We start from the raw sequence: 23,696 nt of genomic DNA on the forward strand, positions 1-23,696 counted from the left end.
CGCGGATCCCTGCGACGAGTGAAGTGTCTCACGACCATGACACGCGTAGATGAGTGACGACTTACTGCTGCCCGGAATGCCAGCGATGGCCATGTGGAAGAAGCCTTCCTTGTACTTCAGATACTCCGCGGTCGCCATCTTGCGCATAATGACGACTGACTCTGTCCACGTCTTCTGTGCCTCCTCCGCTACCAGGGCTTTCGGTCGGCTGCAGCTCTGTCGCCCGCTACTCTTCCGTCTTGTTTCTTGGAACCCTTCCCTGTTCTTTGTGCTCAAGTTTCCTGTCATCTATCGCCATCCTAGCTACCTCGGCGGCTTCATTTGCTGTCTCCTTCACCTCTTCCTTTGATAAGAGGCCCTTCGCTGTTGACCGTCTGCGTCCTTGGCCTTGCGATGTTCGGATGGGTACGGGACAAGGGGCGACACGAGGTTTCGGAATCATGAAAACACGCATGTGACAGGGGAGATTACGTCTCACACACCATGTGCAGCGAGGTTGATTCAATTGAGAGCGGCGGCATGTGATGTGCCACACACGGCGCCGTGCGAGCGAGTGGTGAGTACACAAATTGTACAATGTCCGGATTGAGAGCTATAGATACAGCGGTCAACGGGAGCAGCAATCGGGGGAGGAAATGGCTGGTCATCGCCCCGTTGGGACCTCTTCGTACAGTTCTTCTGGGCTTCACAAGCAATGTGCATCATGGTCTTCCTACGCATAACGTCAAGACATGGTCTTCAACCTCTGGGTGGTTCACTCACCTGCAGCTCCTCGTTAGACATAACAGTCTCTGACACGGTCGACGAATCTGTCGCCATCGTGGTTTGTGCTGCTGGGGCACTGATGCCCTCCGGCGCGAACTTAGACTGCTGTCTCCGCGCATCCGAGCGCAAATTGTCTACTAACTCCAGATCGCTAAGAAGGAGACTTGGTTCTTGGCCTTTCACAACCTGAACGAGCGATTCCTTGTCCACGACATAGACCCGCTGCTGCGCCAACCCAGCCTTCTCAAGGTTCTGAGCGACGCTGTGTCTCGTTTCGGCGACATATTGCTTGATCGCCTGGTCCATGCGCGCTTCCTCATCATGATCCTCGTCCGAGTCTTCGTCGCATGGCATGTCGTTCAGAATGTTCAGGATATGTCGCAAGGACTTGGAACGGACGATATACGAAGGGATCTGGCAGCGCGCGCAGTTTCGCAGAATCGCGATGTCCGTCTCCGTGAAGCGGTTGTCGATGAGGACGATGATGCAGTCGAAGATGTACAAGCCCCGCTCGTTGAAGAGCAGCCAGTCGGGGGTATCGAGTATGCCTGCGTCAGGCACTTCATACCAAACGAAGGGATTGGCTTGGTCGGGATCAGCGTAGCGCGTGATTTCATTGGTAGTATCGGTGACGCTAGTTTTCGCGACGAGCGGGTTGCGCGAGCCGTTGCGGAGACCGCGAAGGGCATTGATGAGCGACGACTTGCCGCTGCCAGAAGCGCCCGCAACGGCGAAGTGGAAGAAGTCCTCCTGGCACTGGAGGCGCGCCCTCGTCGCCTTGTACTCTGCGTGCGTCGGTATCATGACGCTGCTCAACGTCCTTTGTGCCTCCTCCAATGCCATCCGTGCCTCGTCTGCTGCTTTGACCGCCGCTGACTTGGCTGCCTCTGACTCGTCTCGTTCGGCTCTGGCTCGCTGGGCCTCTTCGTTGGCTATCGCCCGCTCAGCTTCACTACGCTGCCCGTCTTCCTCTGCCCGCCTGCATCGCTCTTCTGCGGCTGCCTTTGCCTCCTCAGCAAGCCTCTGTTCCATTTCTGCTTTCGCTCTCGCGTCTTCAGCACGACGCGCCTTGTCCTCTGCCTTCAGCCTTGCTCTATCGGCCAGGAGCCTCTCTTCATCAGCGCGTCGCGCATACACTTCCGCTCTCTCCCTGCCCTCCTCTGCAGCTCGCGTTCTCTCCTCTGCCTCTTTCAGCAAACACTCAGCCCGTCTTAGGCTCTCCTCGGCTTGCACCCTGCGCTCGTCAGCTTGCTGTGGTGCCTCCGCTTTAGCACTTTCCTCTTCTATGCGTATCTTCTCCTGCGCAGCCCTCTTGAGTTCTATGGCTTTCTCTACTACCTCCAGGGCCTCTCTCTTTTGCATTTGAGTCCTCTGCCGGTCACCCGCTGCATTCTTCAAACGATCCAACTGCGCGTCCAACTCCTGCACGTAGCCGTTTTGCCCAGGAAGTTCTGATCGCCAGGTCTGTCTTTCTTTGACGAACTTGTTAGCTACCAGAGAAAGGATCACGATGGCAACGATATCACCGACGACACCGAACATGGTGCTTGGCTGGGCCTGTATGTAATCCTCGTATGCATTATGTGATCGACAGTTGTTGGCCACTTACGATGAAGCTAAGGCACGTCGGTTATAGCCAAGCCAGCGGGGGGTGTCTAAGGTTGGTGACAGCCGCGCCGCAGTGCTGAGGGGTGCGATAGCCCACATACCTCGTGTAGGCCTCGAGCTGTGCCGCGCAGGCAGTGCGGGGTACTAGAATGGACCTAAGGGTGGCGCGATCTACAATCGGCAAGTTTATGCTGTATCACTGAAAACTTAAAGGGTGTGTTGTCGTCGTATCGAGAACGTAGCCCTCGAGCGTCACTGCAGTGCGCCGCAAGTGATGGCGATGCGAGTGGGATCTCTGGTGATGTGTCTGTTAGTGAGGTTTCCGCTGGCAGCCTGGTATCATCCTCTCCCTTTGACATGCAAATGCAGGTGCGCATGATTGCCTGCCAGCCGCTGGCTAGTTGGAAAGACCTTCTTGCGCCTGGTTGCGTTGGGATTTGTGGGATCTCGCATTCCAAACTGTATCCACAAGGATGGGCGCGCGGAGCCCACTAACAAGAGCCGCCTACGGCTCCTCTGCACTATACATGTACCTACGCTGTATGGAGCCTAAACCCGTGGAACTCAAGATAAAAATTCCACAGCCATAGCAGCAGGTATATCTACCCGTATCCGATCAACGTCCACGTACTAGGACATCTGCGTCGACACAGTCGCCGAGAACAGGTACGCCAGTATATGTCTGCCGCGCACCACACTATTGATAACTCGACCAGTGTCTGCCATGGGAACAGGGTGCCTCGGACTCTGAGTTCAGCGCTCCTAGCCCTATCCCAAGGTTTCTCAAGGACATCGTGGGTTTCTTCGACCACTCGACTTGCATGAAAAGGACGTCGGATGAGCTTGCGTTTGCTTAGCGATACATATCACATGGAGTTTCATGCTGGAAGAGAGCCTGCGATCCAATTTCACGATCAAGGAGTTTCGCCGAGAGCATTGACTAGTGACGTTATGGTGAATTATAAGCAGACTTACTCTGAGCCGCAGCGATTCTAAGGTACAAACATCGCACATAAATTACACGTTCAATGACGAGATCACGACATTGCTTTAAAGACACTCTTGTGCCACTAACCATACATATGCGTTACAATAGAATGACGAAAGTACAATGCAGCGATTAAGTGTTGATCACAATAATGAAAACAATCAAGTTATTGATAACATGTAACAGGAGAGGCGGACAAGACGAGGCTAGCAAGTCGTCAAGAAGGGATGTGTCCATAACCAGGGGCATGCTCATGACCGCTCCAGCTTACCAGCAACCCCGGCTGCCTCGTCCCGCGCCTGACCTAATTGTGGATCAAGTCCTGCCACCGCGTTGAGTAGCGGCCCTCGCACCTCCCCCGCAGGCGGTGACGCCGTTGACATCTGCGCATTCATAGCTTCACTCGAGGGGCCGGGCGCGGACGACACCGAACCCGCCGACACCGAGGCCTGCGCATCCCCACCAACCATCGCATTGCGGAACGGCGACGGCGCAACGAGCGAGCGTTGAAACCGCGCTCGGAAGTCGCTCGGCGGTGCCTGGCCCTGTGGTTGCGAGGGGTCCGCGACATACGCCATGGGCGTCGGGTATCCTGGCGGCGCGGACGCAGGATCAGGGACGGCGCTGCCGTCGGGCGCCTTGTGCTGCCCGCTCGCGGCCTGCTGGGCGTAGTGGATGCGGCGCTGCGGGCGAGGCGCACGTCAGGCGGGGAGCAGGTGGGCGGTTGACAGCGAGGGTCTTACCTGCTGGTCCCAGTGGTCCCAGGCCTGCGCGATGATTGGCTCGAGCGACGCTAGCTCCTCGTTCGTCATGTTGAGCGTGCGGAGGAGGTGTTGTTTAAGAAGGGGCGCGCAGGAGAAGGATAGGAGGAGCGTGGAGGCAAACGTCTGGCCACCGATGAGCGCGGTCTGCGGGAAGGGAGGTTCGTGCATCGCTTGTGGGTGTGCGTGCGGGTGTGGGTGGGGCTGAGGGTGTGAATGCGGGTGCTGCGGGGGGAGATCGTGCGGGAGAACAGGCTGGTACTGGCCGTCGGCAGTCATGCGGTACTGCACGTCGTCCATGCCTGGCATGAGCTCGTTGCCCATGTCCATACCGAGCTCGCGCATTTTGCGTGCCTTGACGAGTGCACGGTGCTTGCGCTGCCGTTCGCGAGCGGCAGCACGCACGCGCTCGCGCTTGGTAGCCTCCTCTGCGGAGAGGCCCGATTCGTCCGGACCTTTGCTGGGGCCGGCATAGACCTCGGAGATACTTTGAGGCAATGGGGGTGGTGGCTCAGGTGCAGAGATCGTCTGTGGCGGGGGTGGTGGCTGCTGCTGGACTTGCTGGGAGAGAGCAAGAATGTTGTTCAGGCCGGCCTGGCGGTCGCGTTCGCGCTTGCGCCGCTGCCGCTCTGCGGCTTTCTCGCGCTTGTGCCGCTGACTAGGGGTTTCATTTTCGCGTGAGCGTTTGCGAGTTGAAGAGGGGGTACCTGCAAGCTGCTGCTGTTGCTGCTGAGCGGGATCGTGGTGGTGGGTGGCAGGGTCCATTGGCGGGATGTGCGTCGGTGACCGTTACGGCGGCTGCTCGTCGTTTCTCACTTTCTCTCGCTGCGATGGTGACAGTCGTGACCAGAAAGTGACAGCGCCCGCCAAACAATGTCACATATTGTCTTATACTCCCGGTGGCGTGGGAACATTACGTGACGCCTTTCGCCGATTTTCGTACTCCGCATTCCCGCGTCTGTCGTCGTGACATGGAAACTCGCGGGAAACGCTGCTCGCCGTCACTTACGTAGCGCACTCAATACATGTCGCGATGCCTGACTCTTATAGGATTACAGCAATAAGTATACTTTACTGTAGCTTTCTTCTTTCTTTCTTCAGCATGCTTTCACGGCCAGGACCCACCCCGACCCACTCAATCGGCACGCCCAAGAATTCCTCAATGAACCCGACATATTTCTTACAATTGTCCGGCAGCTCCTCGAACGTTGTCGCGGACGTGATAGACGTCTTCCACCCAGGTAACGTCACGTATACAACGTCGACTCGAGCGAGTACTCCCAAATCAGCTACAAGGTCTGTAAGATTCGGGTTTCCATCGATGGATAAAATCATTACTCACCTGGGAAGCCTGGAAGCTCCTTCTCGTCGACAAGATACTTGACAGCGACTTTGATCTCCTCAAGGTCGTCTAAGATGTCTAGCTTGGTCAGGTTCAGGCTATCGTACCCGTTGATGAGACATGAGTGCTTCATCACGACGAGGTCCAGCCAGCCACAACGTCTACGCCGGCCTGTCGTAACACCGAATTCGCGCCCCACCTCCTGCAGATGCACGCCGATGTCCTAAAAGAGTGTCAACCCTTGCCTCGCGCAGACATATACTGCAAACGTACATTCAACTGCTCGGTCGGAAACGGTCCCCCGCCTACGCGTGTCGTGTAAGCTTTGATTACGCCAATCGTTGTCCCGATCAGTTTCGGTGGGATGCCCAGACCTGTGCACACCCCGCCGATCGTGGTCGACGACGATGTCACAAACGGATACGTCCCGAAATCGATGTCGAGCATCAGCGCGTTCGCTCCCTCGACAAGCACCCGCTTCCCCGTGGAGAGCGCCTGGTGCATGTACACCACACTGTCGATAACATACGGTTTGAGGCGTTCTGCGAGTGCCTAGTAGCGAGTGTTATGATGAGCCAGGACGTTTGAATCAATGAGCAGTTGCCGTACCTTGTAGCGCACAATCTCACCCTCAGTATCATACTCAAAGTGTCCATAGCGCTTGAAGCGCCCTTCAACGACCTTGCGGAACTTTTCCGCAAATGTGGCGTGGTCAAACAGGTGGTGCACACGCAGACCAGAACGCGAGGCCTTGGCAGAGTACGCCGGGCCGATGCCCTTCTTCGTCGTACCGATGCTAATGAAGGAGCATGAGCTGAACCCCACACGACGTATCAAGGTCTGAGTTGAAACAACGCACCTCGACCCGCCGAGCTCGACCTCTTTCAGGCCGTCTACGATCTGGTGGAAGTCAAAGACGAGGTGCGCGCGGTCTGAGATGAACAAGCGGTTCGTGCAGTCGAGGCCTATCACCGCGATAGCCTGTATGAGCACCGTCCCAATTCAAACCAAAGAAAGTCCGCAACGCACCTTGGCCCTGTAGCGCATCCAGCTCTGCGAAAAACGACGGAACGTGCACAACGACACCCGAGCCGATCAAGCCAACGCATTTCGGGTTCACGAGACCTGCATCAGCGACAAAGCAACAGAAATGGGCACGAGCAGTCAGTTCAGGTCGGCATGCCCAGGGGGAGGGGGTAGGGGCACGCACCACTAGGGAGCAGGTGGAACGCAAAAGTCGTGCGCGTGCCCTGGGGCCCGACAGGGGCGACAATGGTGTGTCCGGCATTGTTTCCGCCTGCGCAGCGCGCGCAGACGTCCGCGTCTGCAGCGAGGATGTCGACGAGCTTGCCCTTGCCCTCGTCGCCCCACTGCGACCCGAGCACGACGGTCACTAGCGAAAAAAATCATAAGAACGTCGCCAGAGCAAAGCGGGAGCGATGCACACCGCTCATGGATCGGCTGGAGGGCTACTGCGATGCTACTGGGGATTTGTGTGAGCTGGCTGGTGGATGAAGCTGAGCGGGAGGTCTGCGATCGATAACGCCCGGATTTGGGAGCGACTGCAGCTCCCACAGTCGTCGATTTCGAGTCATGCAGGCATCGTTACCGCACCAGTCGACCAGACTAAAGCGCTGTTCAGTCATACCGCTACCGGTAGGCAACTATGAGCTAAACTGTTATACAAACTGCATGGATCCCAAATAACGGGATCCGATTACCAGTCTTTCGAATAGTGGGCACAGTCAAGTTTATATCCTCATTAGCAAATAGGATTATAAACATGCCATCATGATCGACAAAGTGGGTTGTAGAACATGGGTGTGGTATGCACGAGAAAATCGTAAGCGACGAACCTCGCCCTTGTACGTCAATCTTCGGTCGATAATGTTAGCAAGTATTCCGATCAATCAAGTTCGCTTCCAGCGATCACGAGAGGAAATAGATGGAGTAGATAAGTACACGTTGTATTGATACAGTATATAGAACATAGTACACGGTGCTTGAGGATGCTTAAGAGGAAACAAGTTTGCACGATGATGATCAAGGATGAAGGATCAAATGGAGATGACGAGATTAGACCAAGGAACGAAGTGGCGTGAAAAGAGCCGAAAGATAGCTTGTGCCTTGAAGAGTTGGAAGAGATCGACAGATTGTTGAAGCAATCTACTGCGCAACTTCAAGCGTTGCGCTATCCTCGGAGGTCAACGGTGGCACTGTGTCCTCATGCCTGGGACTCAAGACTGGTTCCGTATCCTCGCGTTTGAAGCTCGGGGACCGATTGCTGTCGCCACAGCAGTCATCCTCATCAGTGTCCTCGCAGCTCGTGTGCGAGCCGTCCCGATCGTCGTCCTCCCAGTCACCTTCTTCTGGTGATGTGCTCAAAAGCTGCTGGGGCCCGTCTTCCGCCACACACGGGGATTTCTCGTTCCTTGCGTGCCGCACGAGCGCTCTTTGCGAACGGTGCGACTCCATGTGGCGCTTCATGCCCGACAGGCACCGCACGCTCTGCACGTACACGCACCCTGATACTGGGCACGCGAGGTTCGCACTCGACAGTGCGATCTCACGTATGCGCTCGAACTCCTCAGGGCGGAGCTTGATTCGGCGATGACGCCGTTGCAACTGTCGGTCAGTCGAGGATGAGGAAGGCCCGCTCTGGTTGTCCCTATGCGGGAGCTCTGAGCGAGGGTATGGCTCGAAGCGCGCATTGGCTCTCGGGAGCGCGACGGCTCGGGTAGCCGCGGGAGGCGCGTCTTCTTCATTTTCAGTCGCGGTGTCACTCTCGGACCCCTCTTCCGCGGTCGGGGTTAAGCTAGACCGCAATGAGAAGAGCGGATGTGTTGAAGGAAGGCGAAGCCCCCCTTTGGAATGTCTTCTGGTTAGGGGACCAGACGAAACGCACCGGTCAGGAACTTCGCGAGACGACGGCCTTGTGGTATTGGACCTGCAGGGGTGTAAACCTCGTGGCAGCAGGAGCAGTTGGATGAACAGAGATACTCACAGGTTTCTCATAGTATGAATACTATATTCGACCTCTGATTTAGTCTCCACGGTGCAATCCGAGGCAAGAGTCGGATTCGACTTCGACGCCACTCTGAGTCCAGGTGAGCGCCGCAGTGAGCAGAGGGCAGGTTTATATATGTGCGAGCCATAGCCACAAGATAAATCCTAATTAGTCCAAGTTGTGTCCAAGGTCGCAGGCGCTCGAGCTCTTGTGGCTGCGACGCATGTCGATCTGATCTGATGATGGCGTGGCTCAGAATGGAACTCCGGGGAAAGGCATTGTTGCCACTGATCAAGCCACCGGGCCACGGTTAGTCGCTGAGCATGAAGCATACCACTGAACACTCACACTTCGCTCTTATTCAACGCGTGTCTCGCCGCGTATCGTTGGAGGTCAGACCAACGCTTCGTCTTGAAGTCGCAACACTAACATGCCGTGGTTCAGCCTGGTGGCGGTTGTTGGTGGAGACCACCCTGGAGCGAACAGAGCCACAACAACACTCTGAGAGCCGTTTGATAGGTGTCATGGAATATTGTAATGTCATTGTATACGTACCACTGAATTCCCAGAAATCAAGAGTGAGTGCGCCGATGTTCAAATATGGAGGTGGGTTAGAGATCTCTAGAATAGTCAGTTCCGTGCTGACCACGCGAATATATACAGCCAGACATCATAAAGCTGCAGCACCCGGCATAAAGCTGCAGCACCCTACATAAAGCTGCAGCGCCCCACACAAAGCTACAGCATCTCACATAAAGCATTCCAGTGAATTCATGCAGTCGTACAGGTCTTAAAGCCTACAGGAATGAGGAAGGAGAAGTCCGGAACTGTCTTGCACGAAGCTCAGCTCGCGTAACCTGGGGGCTGGTGCAGTGAGCATAGACACCAAATTATTCCAGGAGATCTGACAGAGCTAACACCACTTCGAAGAGAACAGATGCGCTCCGCAAGGGCGTTACCGATGCTATGGAGATTGATATAGATAGCATAAGTCAGGCTATTTACCAGCAGCGTCCATCCGAACTCGCAATGGCGAGCTCTTCGCACGCGCAAGAAATGCACAAGCCATCTCACCTAAAGGTGCATTCACTTCAATGCTTCTTTACAGGTCAGGAGAGGGGAGCGCCGAACTCTGCTAGTACTGGTGGATACGAGTGAAACCCACGCATACCCACCGGCCGACGTTGAGCGTTCGAAGGGCAGCATTGAGCTTGCTGTCACAGCTTTGGATACGTTGATGAGGAGCTCGGGCGGCAGGGGAGGATGAAGAAGGGGGTATATTGAGACGACATTGGGCTGTCTCGTGAGGCTAAGCACGGGTGTAATCATCATACTACCTGAGGCATTATGGACCCACGAACAACAGATGAGCTGTCAAAATCCGCGGATAGAGGAGGGATAGATAGTGCGAAGAGGCATCGATTATGCGGACGCCACACATAACTTGCCTCCTATTTACGAAGAGCTTCGAGCGCCTGCGCGATATTATTGTGTACGTCAGACCCGCTGCCATCCCGAGTCATGGGTGCACCACACCTATACAAGAGGGGTACGGCTGGTCACTCAGTGAGCGACGCAGCGAGAATGAAGCCCGGCTTTACCGTATCGCTGACGTCCCTTCATCCAGGAACGCAGACATGCGCCATCACGACGCACGGCCATGCGAGGCCATGCGCAGGCCGGTACTTCGCCTTGCAGAATACACTCCATCCGCTGGCGCTTACAAACGAGCATGATCTTCCGATAGAAGCGCATGCCGGATCTGGGTAATCCGGTGAGACTCAACGGAACATGCGCTGTAAGTGGTCAGCTTCTGCCCTTGGTATCGCCGGCAGACGCCAGCACGAGGTGGCACAGCGCGCCGCAGTCCATAGTGTATTTAGAACGGAGCATATCGTTTTCCCACAGGACCCCCCGAGCTGCAGCTCACTCCCTTCCGCGCACCGCCTGCCGAGAAGAGAGTCAGCTTTGCCTCCAGGCCGTCCCCTAAGTCTACCAGTCGCGACGCTACCTCATCCATAACCTTATTCGTCGCTAAAATTCATGGGAGTGGTCGAATCCGCACTTGCGCTCGGCACCGTCGCCGCCGCGGGCACCGTCGCCGTGGGCATCGTCGCCGTAGGCATATACCTGCTGGTCCGCCAGATCCGCAACGCCCATAGGGACGGCAACGTCAACCCGAACCCCACCATGGAAGAGATGGAGGAGCTCTTGTCCGAGGACGAGAGGCGCAGGGCGCGCGCAGCCGCGCCGGGCACGCATGAAGGCCTGCGGCAGCGGCGCCCGCGCGCGGAGCAGGAGCGCGATGAGGCGCAGGAGGAGACGCGGCAAGCGCGGGCAGGGCAGCAGCAGGCGGAGGCAGCGCGGGCCGCGGCCGAGCGCGCGGCCGCCAACGTGCGCGCGGCCGCGCGGGAGGCGGAGAGGGCGCACAGGCAGGGCATCCGGCCCGTCATCATGCCGACGCGCGCGGAGTACGAGGCGACGAAGCGGCGGCTCGAGTACCGCGAGGGGTACTTCCACTTCGCCGTCGCGGGGGTCGCGGGGAGCGGCAAGTCGTCGCTCGTGAACGCCTTCCGCGGCCTGCACAACGGCGCCGACGACCCGCACGTCGCGCGCACGGGCGTCACCGAGACCACGGAGCGGATCACGCGTTATTTGGACCCGAACGAGGCGAATCCGTTTGTGTGGTACGACATCCCCGGCGCGGGGACGCTCAGCGTGCCCGACTGGCAGTACTTCAACGACCAGGGCCTGTACATCTTCGACGCGATCGTGGTCCTGACGGACAGCCGGTTTACCGCGACGGACATTGCGATCCTGCAGAACTGCGAGCGGTTCCAGATCCCCTCGTACATCGTGCGGTCGAAATCGCTGCAGCACATACAGAACGTCTTGAACGACATGCCACGTGTGAGGTACGAGGAATTCGAGACGCGCTGGGAGCGTGCGCGCAGCAAGTACATGGCGGAGACGCAGAAGAATGTCAGCGCAAACCTGCTGCAAGCGGGGCTGCCGCCTCAGGCGGTGTACATGGTCGACAAAGAGGTTTTGCTGGAGATTGCGGAGGGGAATAACCCAGAGGAGACCATCGACGAATTTCGGCTGGTGGAGGATATGCTGTTGGAAGCTAGGAACAGGAGAGTGGACGCGTCGATGATCCCAGATGCCTTGGCTGTGACCACGTACCTAAACAGTGCGGCCTCAAATATCGCAGGCGCGTTTACGACGTAGCGTTTGCAAGGTATTTGAGGGGCTCGTGAGTGGCACTGTTAGCATGGATTCCCGTGTACTTGTACGTTCAGTGAGTTGAGGTGGACGCGGCAAACGGGATAAGCTCACAGCACGGGTGCGAAATATCAAAACGGTGGTAATGTCATGTGTCTTCAAGCGGATATGAAACTGGATCATCTTTTTTTCGATAGTCCTGTGTGTAGAGCCGTGCGACTGTACCTGTGCGCGGAAGTGTTGCGTGCCGAGAGGGACTGTCGTTGAAAGAGATGCACATGCCAAAGTCCCCTGTCATCTCGGCAGTGATCACGAATCTCACCTCGGCGGCCGCATTGGGCCATAATTCCTGCAGGCCCCTCAGGAGACTTGTATTATAGCTGGCCAAATTTACATGGGACTTTCTGCAGTTCAGTTACTGCGGATACATGAAATAAGCCCTTCCCGAGAGAGAGACTCTGCTGCAGTCAGCCCCATTTGGAGCGCACATTCAGCGCAGTGGCGTTTGGCACTTTCCTCCATCTGGTATGCAAATATCGTCTGGGTTCCGCAAACCATGCATACAAGAGTGGCGACCACCAAAGGCACTAGAGCTCCCCTCCTAAGGCCTGAGCGTTGAGCAACACTTGCGCCATCGACTTCGTTCTATCTCCCGACTGAACACGCAGTCCCCGGCCCGCGCCGCAGGGATTTGTAGTGGGGAGCGCACATGAGCAGCAGACACGATTCAGAATGGGGGCCCAGACCGCTCTGCCGTCTGACGTGCGCGCGTACGGGGAGCGTCGAATTTGTAGCCGTCATGAGCGAATTTGTAGTGGCGATAACGGTCATGCCACCGCGGGCGCCAGACTGCTCGATGTTACTCCTATCGGTGGGCGCACTGGCATGCGTCCTGTCGCACTTCAAGCTTCAGATCTTCAGATCTCGGACCTGGCAGGCGTAGAGTGGGAGCGTCGCGCGGGTGGGCCGTAGAGAGGAGCTTGCGGCCTGCTCGCTGCATGCCATGCGCGGCGGCAAACTGGATCAATAGGTAGGACCGCCGGCTATGGTATGTGTGAATTTGAAATGCGCTGGCGGAGGTTGGTAGCGACGTGCGGGCGGGATGACGATGACGATGCAGGGGGGCGCTCCGAGTCGAGTGTGATGCAAGACGCAGCGGCCGGCCTAGGCGCAAGAGCTTGGACACCGAGGTGCTCGAGCGGCGGTCTGGCCCAGCGCCCGGCGAGTCTCCCCGCGCGATGGGCGATCTGGAAGGCCTCCAGACTCTTTGAGACGAAGGGGGCTTTGATCGGGGCGGTACCGTCATCCACGGATTGTGGCACGACATGGACGTGTGCGCGAGTGTGGCCTGACGGAGGCGCTGCACGCTGCCGGGTTTGGCATGCGGCAGGCGGCTGAATTTTCGCGGAGGCATACGGGTCCGCGGACAGGCACCGTGTGTGAGATCCGGGGCGGCGGAGGAGTGCCGGACTGGGCTGCCCTCGAACCTGCTGGTGCGTCGGTGCCGAGCAAGATGTTGTGCATGGGCTGCGTGATGTCCGCCGTATGGGATGATGTCAATGCAGAAGGCAGCGGTCGGTATTATATTCATATGCAGCATGCAGAAGAGACGTGCACGGTAGCAGTGCACGGGTCGCGGGGCGTATAGACGGCGGAGTTACTTGCGAAGTGAACGTGGGACGAGGGAGGCGCTGGAGGGGCGGCGTGTGGAGTTGCCTGTTCAGGGAGTGACAAGAGGCGGGCGAGATTGAGATCGGGGATATGCTCCACCTGAGAAGTGGATAGCCCCCCGGTGTCTGGGGGGCCTGATTTCAATCTCTGCACCGTTTTCACTGAATCTCTGAATAATGCCTGCAAGACTTTCCTTCATGTCCTATCACTCTGTAAGATAAATGATATTGAGTATAGTTGTATTTTGACAAGAAGAAACGAATTTTCTACTTCTCTTAGAAGCCACTGTCGGATGTGTTTTTGCTGCGTGCAGAGAGTGTGGCCGCGGGCACGTGACATGTGCTGCCCAAGAGCGCGTCGCGCTACGAGTCAGCCTTCCTCACTCTCGCTCAACGCACTCATGAATACAGTATCCCAAGATAGTGATGCAAAATCTGCTTTCATTCAATGCTATCTACTCCTGGCAACTTATGCTATTCGACTTCGTTATCTGCCACTGACTCGGACTCCTTTACATCCCAGTGCCATAAGCGATCACGAGCAGATACGACGCGGGTTGACGATGCAGCGCGGCAAACAAAACGAGGCAGATTTTGGGCTACTATACTTACCGGAGCGACCCCATCATGTACTTGATGACGAAATATATATAGAATAAGCCTACTCAACTGTGTATGCCTGCTCGAGTGCATCGCTCTTCATCTACCATGCAAGAAGGGGACTTGAAAAAGGAAAAAAGGCCCAGCTGCCTGCCTATTATGGTTAGAACATCTATCACATGATGTGTTCTAACTAAGAAGGAGGTTATCTTACCCTACTTTCGGGGTCCTTTCAATGCGCACGGTGAATGTGGCTCATTGCATTTTTGCCCGCCTCTTGGGGAGTGAGGACGAGGAGAGTGGGAGATCTGGGATGAGGGGGATCTTGCGGGGAGTGCCTGGGGCAGCGATGGGCGGGCCCAGACCCGAGGGTCGATCTGCGACTGGGAATGGAGGAGGGCCTGGGCCGGGCAGCGGGAAGCAGGAGGAGGGTCTGGACCGGTGACCGCATTGGGGATGGATGGCAGGCGTTGTGGAGCGAAGGAGGGAGGGAAGGGGGCGGGGGTGGCGGGACGGCGTGCGCAGAGCCAAAAGCCGGAAGATCGGGACGACAGAGGGCGGGGGCAGTGCCGAAATACAAATGGGAGCCAGAGACGGGAGAAAGAGGAGGAGGGAGACGGGGGATTGCCGTGAAATAAGGTTTTCGGCGGAAATGGGCAGGAGGCATATGTATACCCGTCCGGGGAGAGGCCATCCATCCGCCCATCGCCCGCATCGCCAGACCTCCTCCCGACCGCCATGGACCAGTCCAGTCAATATTCCTCTGGTCTCTCCCAGCGCCAGCTCTTCTCCTCCCCCCAGCTCCCGCCTCCCTCCCAGCTCCATCTCGCATCATTTTCCAGGAACAACACCCTCCCGCCGCTCTCCCAACATCTCCCGCCCAATGCTCGATATCCGCCGCCCACTTATCCCCATCCCTCTCTCTCCAGCACCGCACAGCTCCCGCCCTCCTCCTTGTCTGCCTCGGCCACCCTCCCCTGGCCCTCGCACCGATCATCATCACGCGACGAGCTCACCCCGCCCCTTCGTTCCTTATCCGACTCGCGTCCCTCCAAGCGCATGGAGCGTGAACCCATTCGCGATTCCACATCTGCCTCGCAAGATCACAATAATGTCAAGCACGAGGGTGAGGATGGCATGCCTTCCACCTCCGACTTTGTCAAGAAGCTCTACAAGTATGTCCGCTGATCGCTTGTTCGCGAGACACCCCGTTCAACTCTAACTCGTGTAGGATGCTTGAAGACACATCCTGGTCACAGGTCGTGTCCTGGGGCCCCCAGGGCGACTGCTTCGTCGTCAAGGACATGAATGAGTTCACAAAGTCCATCCTGCCCCGCATGTTCAAGCACTCCAACTTTGCCTCCTTCGTCCGTCAGCTGAACAAGTATGACTTTCACAAGGTTCGCGTCCTTCTCCACTCACATCATGGCATCTGCTCATACATTCCCTCGCAGGTCAAGAACTCTGATGACAACCAGTTTGGCGAGCATGTGTGTATCGGCGCATCCACGCGCATATATGCGCCCCACTGATCATCCCCCCCCTCAGAGCTGGACTTTCCGACATCCAGATTTCCATGTTGACCGTCGTGATGCGCTCGAGAATATCAAGCGCAAGGTGCCAGCTGCGCGCAAGTCTTCAACGCGCAACCCAGCTTCGCCATCGCCGCCGTCCGCCACCGTTGAGGCATTGCAGGTCCAGGTCGAGCGATTATCTCGCGACCAGGAAGAGCTCATTGCACACGTACGAAATCTGGAAAGCAACTACCAGAACGTCCTCAACGAGATGGTCAACTTCCAGCGCAACATGGCGCAGCAGGACGGGCTCATGCAGAATCTGATCCAGTATTTCTTGCAGCTCGAGAATGGTGGGGGGCTCTCTGCGTAAATTGTACAAATGGACACTAAGCTATCCTCTTTGCTCCTTTTTATTGCCTTTGCGTTCGCTCTGTTGTGCTCTGCAAATTTCAAATCCTCCGCTCTGTACAAATTCCCTCGTCGCACCGCTGGCGCGCTCATAATTCGCAATGTCGCTTCTCGCAATTTCTGGATTATGGACTGGTCCGACCATCGTGCCGCCCCTCCCAACGGCTCCCATTGCGCAAAATGCGAATCTCACGACTTGTCGCCCGCCGCGGTCTCGCCCCGCCTCGGCCTGCGTCTCGACCCTCCTCGACCGTTCCCGCCCCTCGGTGTTCGCGACCTGACCTTATGTCTATCAAACAATCGCATCCGTGGATGTCATCGCGGTCCCGCCCACCATGACCGCTGCGGTCCCCGCGTCCAGCCAAAGTCAAGGCGGAAGAGCTCTCAGCCTCGAACCAGAACGTGGGCGGCTTCCAGGATGCGAACCCGTTCCTCCCCGCGACCGAGGCGCAGCGCATGATGGGCGCGTACCCAGACGGCGACATCGCGCGCGCGTCGCTCGCGCAGATGAACGAGATCTCCCGCCGCGCCGAGGTCGCGGGTATGTCCTTCACCGCGCCCCCGCCCCGCCCGCAGGCGCAGCCGCCACAGCAGCAGCAACCGCAACCAGACCACAGCAGTATGACCCGCATCATGCAGGCGGCCGCGGGCCTCGGCGCGGACACGCCCGTGCGCCCGATGAGCCGCCAGGACGCGCTCGCGCGCATTGAGGAGCTCTCGCGGCAGCGCCCTGCGTCCGCCCAGGGGCAGGCGCTCGCGCAGCCGCAGGCATCTGCGTCAACGGGCGCTTCTGCGGCTGCGGCTGCAGCGAGTGCCGCGCCGGGCCCAGGCGATGCGTTCGGTGGGGACGCGTTCATGCTGAGCGGCGCAGACGGCACAGGGTACACGCAGGGCTCGCTGACGCACGAGGGCCTGCAGGTGTTCACGGTGGGCCATCTGATGCCGAAGAGCACGCTCGACGACGAGAATGGTAACTGGGCGTTCGACGCGGCGGCGCTGAGCGGCGTCGTGATGCCCACGCCGCAGGGCATGGGCGGCGACCCCGAGCAGGAGGACGAGGGGAGCCCGAAGGCGCCGTATAGTATAAGTGCGGCGCAGGCTGCACAGGCCCGCGCGGGCGCGTACGCAGAGGCGCAGGCGGCGGCGCGGCCGGGGAGCGCACAGAAGCTCAGGGTGCGGCGCTCGACGTACGTGCCCGGGTGGGCGGTCCCGCCGCGCGTGCTGCTGGTGGACGACGACGCGGTGAGCCGGCGGCTGTCGAGCAAGTTTTTGCAGGTGTTTGGGTGCACGATCGACGTGGCCGTGGACGGCGTCGGCGCGGTGAACAAGATGAACCTGGAGAAGTACGACCTGGTGCTGATGGTGGGTGTATTTTGCTTATGGGCGTCGGTTTGTTTGGGAAGGGCGGGGCGCTGACGCGCGGCGTGTGCGCAGGACATCGTGATGCCGAAGCTGGACGGCGTCTCAGCGACGTCGCTGATCCGCCAGTTCGACCACATGACGCCGATCATCTCGATGACGAGCAACTCGAAGCCGAACGAGATCATCAAGTACTACTCGTCCGGCATGAACGACATCCTGCCCAAGCCGTTCACGAAGGACGGGCTCCTGGACATGCTCGAGGTGCGCGCATGTCCCCAGCGCTGATTGCATCCTTGACCGGGACTCACGTTCACGTCCGCGCGCAGAAACACCTCATGCACCTGAAAGTCATTCAGACAATGTCCAAGGTGCCGCGCAGCCTCGGCATCCCGCCGCTCTCGGACAGCGGGTTCGACCAGGCGCTGACGATGCAGGCGTCGACGTCCGTCGCGGACGCCGCGGGCGGGTTCCCGCTCGGCCCGCTCGGCGAGGACGAGGGGAAGATCAACCCGCTCGCGGGCATGGGCCTCACGGACGAGCAGTACACACTCATCCTGCAGCAGATCGTCAGCGGCGAGTCGTTCATGGGCATCGGCCCGCTCGACGCCGGGGACGCGGGCGGCGCGGGCAAGCGCACCCTCGACGACGCGGGCGACCCGCGCAGTGCGAAGCGCAGCCGGTTCGAGGTGGTCGAGTGAGCGCGCGCGTGTCCCCGCGGTGCACCCGCCCTGCCCGAATACCCAGACGTTAACTTATTATCGGATGATAGCGTCGGCCGCTTGTGACGCGCTCCTCGCTCCTCGCCCCTCGCCCCTCGGACCCTGCGCGTGCGCGCGGCTGCACGCCTCGACGCGCACCGCCAATACCTTCCGCCCCTCTCGTCCCCCTCGGCGCGCCCAAAATGGTATTGTCACAAGCCTGTTCTGCTACCGTCGCCCTTCGGCGCGGCCGCCTGCGTCCCGCATTTCCTCCACGTATCACGATTCTCCCGCAGGCACACATGACCCTACTCCCCTTCATCTATATGCACGTATGCTTTTACGCATGACCATGCCCGATCTGTCACCTGCATCATCTTCTTGTATTAGACCCGCGCCTCGTGTAAAATAGGCTATTCCCCGCGGCCGCGTGCTGTACAAGCTATAGGACAGTAATACTCAACACAGGTACAAGGAGCGCCATAACCCGCCGGGGTTATCTGATTCCACATTACGGTTCCCGAGGTGTCCGGAGGAAACGTAGAAGGCGTTGCATGATGAAATACATAAACAAGCTTTTTTGAGTGATGCTTGGAACATTGATTGGAAATGTGCAATGAGTTGATCAAATAGGCTGCATGGTGTACATGCGGCAGTGCTATGACGATACGGCCTTCAACGAAGAAGCACCTGCCCACACTTTCTGCTGGTAGTCCAAAATGATGGGCACGAAGTCCCACAGGCCGAAATCAGGCCAATACGTATTGGAGAACTGCAGCTGCGTGTTTTCGGAACACTGGGCGGGCGGCGTCAGTGTCGTCGCATCCGAGAAGGTAAAGGGAGAGAAGGGCGATGCACCTGCCAGAGAAGATAGTCGCTGAGGCGCTTGACGCCGGAGGTGCGCACGAGCACGTCGAGCGGGGGACTGCCTGCCGCGGCGGTCATGAGGTGTGCGGCGATGTCGTCCTCTGTGATCTCGCTAGGAGGCGAATGAGGAGATGAAAGGGTGAGCTGCGCCGTCAGCAGAGCGCGAATTGCGGAGTGCGCGTGCGTACCGATCCCAGCCCTCCGCGATGGCGTGCTCGATGGTGGAGTCGACGGCAAAGGCGATGTCGTTCCGCGCGGCGTAGGGCATGCACAGGTTGAGGATTGCCCTAGGAGGGGCGGTGTATCTGTCAGCTGTCGGGCTTCTGTACGCCAGGCTGGAAGACACGGGCCTCCTCAAGTAATAGTATGGCTGTATACATGCAAAACGCAGAGATACCGCTGCACTAATACCCAAGGGGTGGGAGTCGAAGATGATGACGCTACCAAACAACGGGAGTGCCACCCGACTAGGACGTTGTATGTCCACGGCTGTACAGCGCTCTCACGAGTCTAAACCACACGGCTGACCATTATGGAGCATTGCGGTCAAGTGCTGGAGGCTCTGAACTGACCTGTTGTTATGCCGCGTCATCTCTTCGGCTTTGGTGATGACGGCTTGGACCCGTGGGGGTAGTAGGCTCGTTTTGCCGAGCACGTTTAGACGGACGCCATACTCGCCGAGGAGATCTCTGTGGATACGAGAGTGCATTATTCAGACATACAAGGAACGCCCAGGGATGGAATGGCGCACCCATGCTGGCATATCTCGAGGAGCTTCTCCTCGGCGAGGGACATGAGCGCGTCGACCTCCTCTGGGGTGCGCTTGAAGTTCTCAATCGCGAACGCGTACGCGCTCACGCAGCGCACGTTCAGGCGCATGCATATCTCAAGGACCTGTGCAAGGCGCCGTGAGCACGAGCACAGAGACACAGGGGCATGGGACGCACGCGGCGGAGGGCGAGAAAGCCGTCCGCGTGCCCCTCCTGGACACGTTTGTGATGACTGCGGGCGTAGCGGCGATTGCCATCCATGACAAAGGCAATGTGCTGGGGAATGGGGCCTGCGGCGAGGACGGCGAGGAGAGCATTCTGCACGCTCTTGGACGCGGTGGCCACGAGCCAGCCGAAGGGGCGCGAGACGAAGGAGAGCATACCGTGCGTACCGTGGGAATGTCATTTTCCCCGCATTGACTGAGGCAGCAAGTCCGCGCCACTGCAGCACACTCCATTCGCCGTCTGCTACGACATCTCTCCCGACGCGCTATTCCCCCCTCTCCTCATTCTTGGTTTCGATGTCGAAAAGAAAGTCCCTGCTCGACAAATTTGATGAACACTATGAGGTAGAGATGCCGTTGCGTCCTACTCGTTCTCGCGCCAAGTCCTCGGCGATAACTCGATCCTATGCAACGTCGACGGCGATGCCGAGTTCGTCGTCCAGAGTGCTCGATACGCCACCAGTCGCGAAACCGCCCCCAATCAAGCGCCAGCGCAAGATGAAGGATGCAGACGCGCCCGCGCCAGAAAAGCGCGGCGCAATCTTCAAGAAGAAATGTCCCAAGAACATTTTGGAGCGCCTAGACAGAGTGGCTAGCCAGAGGCATGCCGGAAATCTCATGGATACGTCTGCAGGAAGCTGACATAAGATTAGGTTCTTCATGGTCGACAGACAGCGAGAGGGAAACGAGCTGCACGAGGAATTCAGCGTTCTTGGGTCCACTGGGAACGTAGGTTATGTCTCTGCGCTCATGCTGCCACTTTTACAATACTGTTCATAATAATTATCAGGTGTATACAGTCATTATAGACAAGACTCCTACCTGCAACTGTAAGATGAGCATGTATGAAATGACTTCGCAGGCTAACCTGCCTGTTCCAGGTCCCGACGCGACAAAGGGCAACCACTGCAAGCACATTGTAAGTCCTGAAAATACGCCTCGTTGCACCCGTCTCATCCTTTTATTCAGCTATTCATCTTTTCCAAAGGTATAGTGCGATCAGAATGCGTGTGTTTAACCGATGCCCTAATACTATCCTTCAAGTCCTACAAGTACCTTACGAGTCCTCGTACTGGTATCAGAAGTGAGCATCAGTCTCTTACTCGCAAGCCGACTCATTCTGATGCATCTTACCAGAGCGCTTATCACCTCAGAGCTCGAGGACATCTTCGCAAATGCCCCGCGCTCACCTACCGACATTGCCAGTGCCCGCGTGCTTGATGCATATGCCCGTGCGACGGGCAAAGCCCCATCCGGAACGGCGGAGCAGCAGGGCTCGAAGAAGCGCGTCCCCGGTCCCGAGGACGATTGCCCGATTTGCTACGAGAACATGCATGGCGCGGCAGAGACGACGCTGACCTTCTGCGACACGTGCGGCAATGGGCTGCACACTGAGTGCTTTCAGCAGTGTGCGTCGCCGTTTACATTGTCTGCCCTTCCTGCGTCCTACCCTTTCATACTATCGTGGCAGTGCGCTGACAGCCGTGGCTTTCCTGCAGGGGCTGTGACTGCACGGCAGAAGGGGCAGCAGGTCTCATGCGTGTTCTGCCGCGCGAAATGGGTCACCTCGGGCCCTGCTGCCGCTGCGGGTGCCTCACGCTCGTCTGAGGGCTACATCAACCTTGGCAGCGTCGCCGGGCTCAGTCATGTCCGTGATACAAGCTCTTGTCCGTAGCTATTTTTGTCTTACCAATCTTTCCGACGCTAACATTATACTGTAGACTACCACGGCCCCAGGAAGGGCAAGAGGCACCTTGGTTATCAGGATTATGATAATTACTATTGAGACTGGGAGGCATGGGCACCATCTTACTACGATCTTCTTGCGTATGCGATTGCAGCGATCTTACAATGAGCATGCGCTATTCTCGCTTTACTTCGGATCATGAAGGTTCCGGCAGTAATCACTTTCTAAGTATACTTATAGAGGGTCATCAGCGCCCGATGGTGCGTCGCGGACCGTATGTAAGCAGCCTTGTATATATTAATTCAGATGATATTGTGCTGACACTGTTTCCCTTTACAGTATCCACGAACTAAAAGAAGCCTCATGCCAGAAGACTTTCGTTTTCTCCCACTTTGCTGTGATGTGTTTCTCTTGCGCCGTCCATGTGGATGTCTTGGGCTATGGATGCAATGCGAGCATTCTCTAGCCACTCTGATCGACGGTCATCTGGGACAGGCTGTTTGAGTCGTCAAACACCAGGCGGGCCGAACACCTCAGGGCTTGTGATGCCGTGTGGTGGTGATAAAGCCACAGGCATGTAATCAACAAGTTGCTTCGAAGATTCGCCGGTTTCATACCCAATCTGATTTTGGTTGATTGACCACAATTCGCATGGGGGGGGGGGGGGGTATGCCACTACTAGCAAGGCTATGACTGGGCGCATCGATAGCTGTTGGTGCGCACTGCGCATAGTCTGCGGACGTCAGTATGATACGTGACCGTGTCAACGCGTTCTGACGAGTCTGATCGTGAGCTTGTATCAATCGCCTACACTGGTACGCCACACTGGTACGTATTTAGAGACGGTTCACACTACGCGTCGAATGGACAACTTGCCCACGTTGAGGCTGAGGCTCCGGGCCTTCAGAGTAGTTTACCTCACCTTATCTCGCACGTTCATTCACCTCACGTCGCTTTCGGTCAACGTCCAACCGCGTCATGGAAAGTCTCATGCACTGAATTGACTGCGATACTCGATTTGAAACCTACACTATGTACTATTCAGCCTAATAGAAGGCGGCGCCTCCGGACATAAAGAATGCCTCGGACGAAGAATCAGTGAAACCAGGATCTGCCAAAGACTCCCCCAGGGTGTTTGCGAGGCTCGACATTGTAGAGGATACATAAGCGCCGGCAGCGAAAAGTCCGTCAAATGCTGAAGTGTTGATCCTCCTCTTGCTTGCCTCTTGCAGCAAGTCGTAAACGAGATCAAGCTCGTCGATGTATCTTACCGGCTTCTCTCCTTTTGCGATGGTGACCAGGGCTGCTTTGTCGACCATATAAACCCTCTGTTCCGGCAAGTTTGCCTCGCGCAGGTTTTCGGTGACTGTCTTGGTTGTCTGCTCAACGTATCGCTCGTGCGCCTCCTTGCGGACTGCATCGCTTATTGGGCTGTCTTCTCCCACTATATCCTCGATGACGTTTCGGATGTGCTGTCGCGATTTTGAACGGACGATGTACGCAGGGATCTGGAACAGGGCGCAATTTTTCAAGATCGCGACGTCGGTTTCAGTGAACCGATTGTCCATCAGAACAACGACGCAGTCGAAGATATACATCCCTTGCTGGTTGAAGTATTGCCAGTCGGGTATTTTGAGCGTTCCAGCGCCGGGAACGTCATACCAAACGAAGGGATTGGCTGGATTGAGGTCGGGGTAGCGGGTGACCTCGTTTGTGGTCTCAACAACACCTGTGGCTGCTACGCGCGGGTCTTTCGAGTTATTGTTAAAGCAGCGGAAAGCGTTGATGAGCGACGATTTGCCGCTGCCGGACACCCCGGCGACAGCGAAGTGGAACAACCCCTCCTGGTATCCCAGGCGTTTCTTGGTGGCCTCGTATTCTTCGCGCGTCGGAACGATGACTGGCTTGATACCCTTCCTCAGTGCATCCTTCGTCTTCTGCATCTCAGCCCGTGCCTTAGCTGCTGCTCTCTCTGCATCTGCCCTGGCCGCCTCCGCCTTCTCTTTCGCAGCCACCGCGCTCTGTGCCTCCTCGTTGGCCTTCTTGCGTTCAGCATCACTCCGCTGTCTGTCCTCTTCAGCCCGCCTGCGCTGCTCCTCTGCGGCCGCCTTCGCCTCGTCCGCCAGGGTCTTCTGCCGCTCCGCCTGAAGCCTCTCTTCCTCGGCTCGTTGCCTCTCGTCCTCGGCGCGACGCGCCC

General features: G+C 57.5%; 9 protein-coding genes across 9 annotated transcripts; 2 read left to right on the forward strand and 7 right to left on the reverse strand.

The window, feature by feature from the left end:
• Positions 1-685: 685 nt before the first annotated feature.
• Positions 686-2,307, reverse strand: POSPLADRAFT_1054377 (hypothetical protein; the record flags this gene model as incomplete). Its single annotated transcript, XM_024480513.1, has 2 exons — positions 686-712; positions 763-2,307. 2 exons carry the CDS (start codon positions 2,305-2,307, stop codon positions 686-688), a joined length of 1,572 nt encoding a protein of 523 aa, XP_024342437.1.
• A 1,305-nt stretch (positions 2,308-3,612) lies between these two features.
• Positions 3,613-4,887, reverse strand: POSPLADRAFT_1044968 (hypothetical protein; the record flags this gene model as incomplete). The annotated part of the gene is made up of 2 exons (XM_024478645.1): positions 3,613-4,044; positions 4,105-4,887. The coding sequence occupies 2 exons, from the start codon at positions 4,885-4,887 to the stop codon at positions 3,613-3,615; spliced, it is 1,215 nt and encodes a 404-aa protein (XP_024342438.1).
• A 244-nt stretch (positions 4,888-5,131) lies between these two features.
• On the reverse strand, positions 5,132-6,971 carry POSPLADRAFT_1167927 (hypothetical protein). Its single transcript, XM_024487988.1, has 8 exons — positions 6,912-6,971; positions 6,675-6,857; positions 6,494-6,589; positions 6,324-6,429; positions 6,074-6,260; positions 5,738-6,016; positions 5,465-5,687; positions 5,132-5,411 (listed from the first exon to the last, which is right to left on the reverse strand). Exons 1-8 carry the CDS (start codon positions 6,916-6,918, stop codon positions 5,194-5,196), a joined length of 1,299 nt encoding a protein of 432 aa, XP_024342439.1. The 5' UTR covers positions 6,919-6,971; the 3' UTR covers positions 5,132-5,193.
• Positions 6,972-7,630: 659 nt separating this feature from the next.
• On the reverse strand, positions 7,631-8,479 carry POSPLADRAFT_1054380 (hypothetical protein; the record flags this gene model as incomplete). The annotated part of the gene is made up of 3 exons (XM_024480514.1): positions 7,631-8,279; positions 8,370-8,411; positions 8,469-8,479. 3 exons carry the CDS (start codon positions 8,477-8,479, stop codon positions 7,631-7,633), a joined length of 702 nt encoding a protein of 233 aa, XP_024342440.1.
• A 2,035-nt stretch (positions 8,480-10,514) lies between these two features.
• On the forward strand, positions 10,515-18,141 carry POSPLADRAFT_1179386 (hypothetical protein; the record flags this gene model as incomplete). The annotated part of the gene is made up of 10 exons (XM_024488662.1): positions 10,515-11,664; positions 12,107-12,221; positions 12,512-12,657; positions 12,727-12,744; positions 12,817-12,992; positions 13,039-13,189; positions 13,294-13,370; positions 16,531-17,253; positions 17,326-17,514; positions 17,580-18,141. 10 exons carry the CDS (start codon positions 10,515-10,517, stop codon positions 17,949-17,951), a joined length of 3,117 nt encoding a protein of 1,038 aa, XP_024342441.1. The 3' UTR covers positions 17,952-18,141.
• Positions 18,142-18,609: 468 nt separating this feature from the next.
• POSPLADRAFT_1136326 (hypothetical protein) lies at positions 18,610-19,697 on the reverse strand (the record flags this gene model as incomplete). The annotated part of the gene is made up of 5 exons (XM_024484669.1): positions 18,610-18,747; positions 18,810-18,930; positions 19,007-19,105; positions 19,391-19,507; positions 19,570-19,697. 5 exons carry the CDS (start codon positions 19,695-19,697, stop codon positions 18,610-18,612), a joined length of 603 nt encoding a protein of 200 aa, XP_024342442.1.
• Positions 19,688-19,969, reverse strand: POSPLADRAFT_1134965 (hypothetical protein; the record flags this gene model as incomplete). The annotated part of the gene is made up of 1 exon (XM_024484528.1): positions 19,688-19,969. The coding sequence occupies one exon, from the start codon at positions 19,967-19,969 to the stop codon at positions 19,688-19,690; it is 282 nt and encodes a 93-aa protein (XP_024342443.1).
• Positions 19,970-20,816: 847 nt separating this feature from the next.
• Positions 20,817-21,598, forward strand: POSPLADRAFT_1044973 (hypothetical protein; the record flags this gene model as incomplete). Its single annotated transcript, XM_024478647.1, has 4 exons — positions 20,817-20,896; positions 20,950-21,221; positions 21,312-21,479; positions 21,534-21,598. The coding sequence occupies 4 exons, from the start codon at positions 20,817-20,819 to the stop codon at positions 21,596-21,598; spliced, it is 585 nt and encodes a 194-aa protein (XP_024342444.1).
• Positions 21,599-22,476: 878 nt separating this feature from the next.
• On the reverse strand, positions 22,477-23,442 carry POSPLADRAFT_1179396 (hypothetical protein; the record flags this gene model as incomplete). Its single annotated transcript, XM_024488663.1, has 1 exon — positions 22,477-23,442. The coding sequence occupies one exon, from the start codon at positions 23,440-23,442 to the stop codon at positions 22,546-22,548; it is 897 nt and encodes a 298-aa protein (XP_024342445.1). The 3' UTR covers positions 22,477-22,545.
• Between the last annotated feature and the right edge of the window lie 254 nt (positions 23,443-23,696).

Source organism: Postia placenta (assembly GCF_002117355.1).
Source record: "Postia placenta MAD-698-R-SB12 unplaced genomic scaffold POSPLAscaffold_3, whole genome shotgun sequence".
Classification (NCBI taxonomy): domain Eukaryota; kingdom Fungi; phylum Basidiomycota; class Agaricomycetes; order Polyporales; family Adustoporiaceae; genus Rhodonia; species Rhodonia placenta.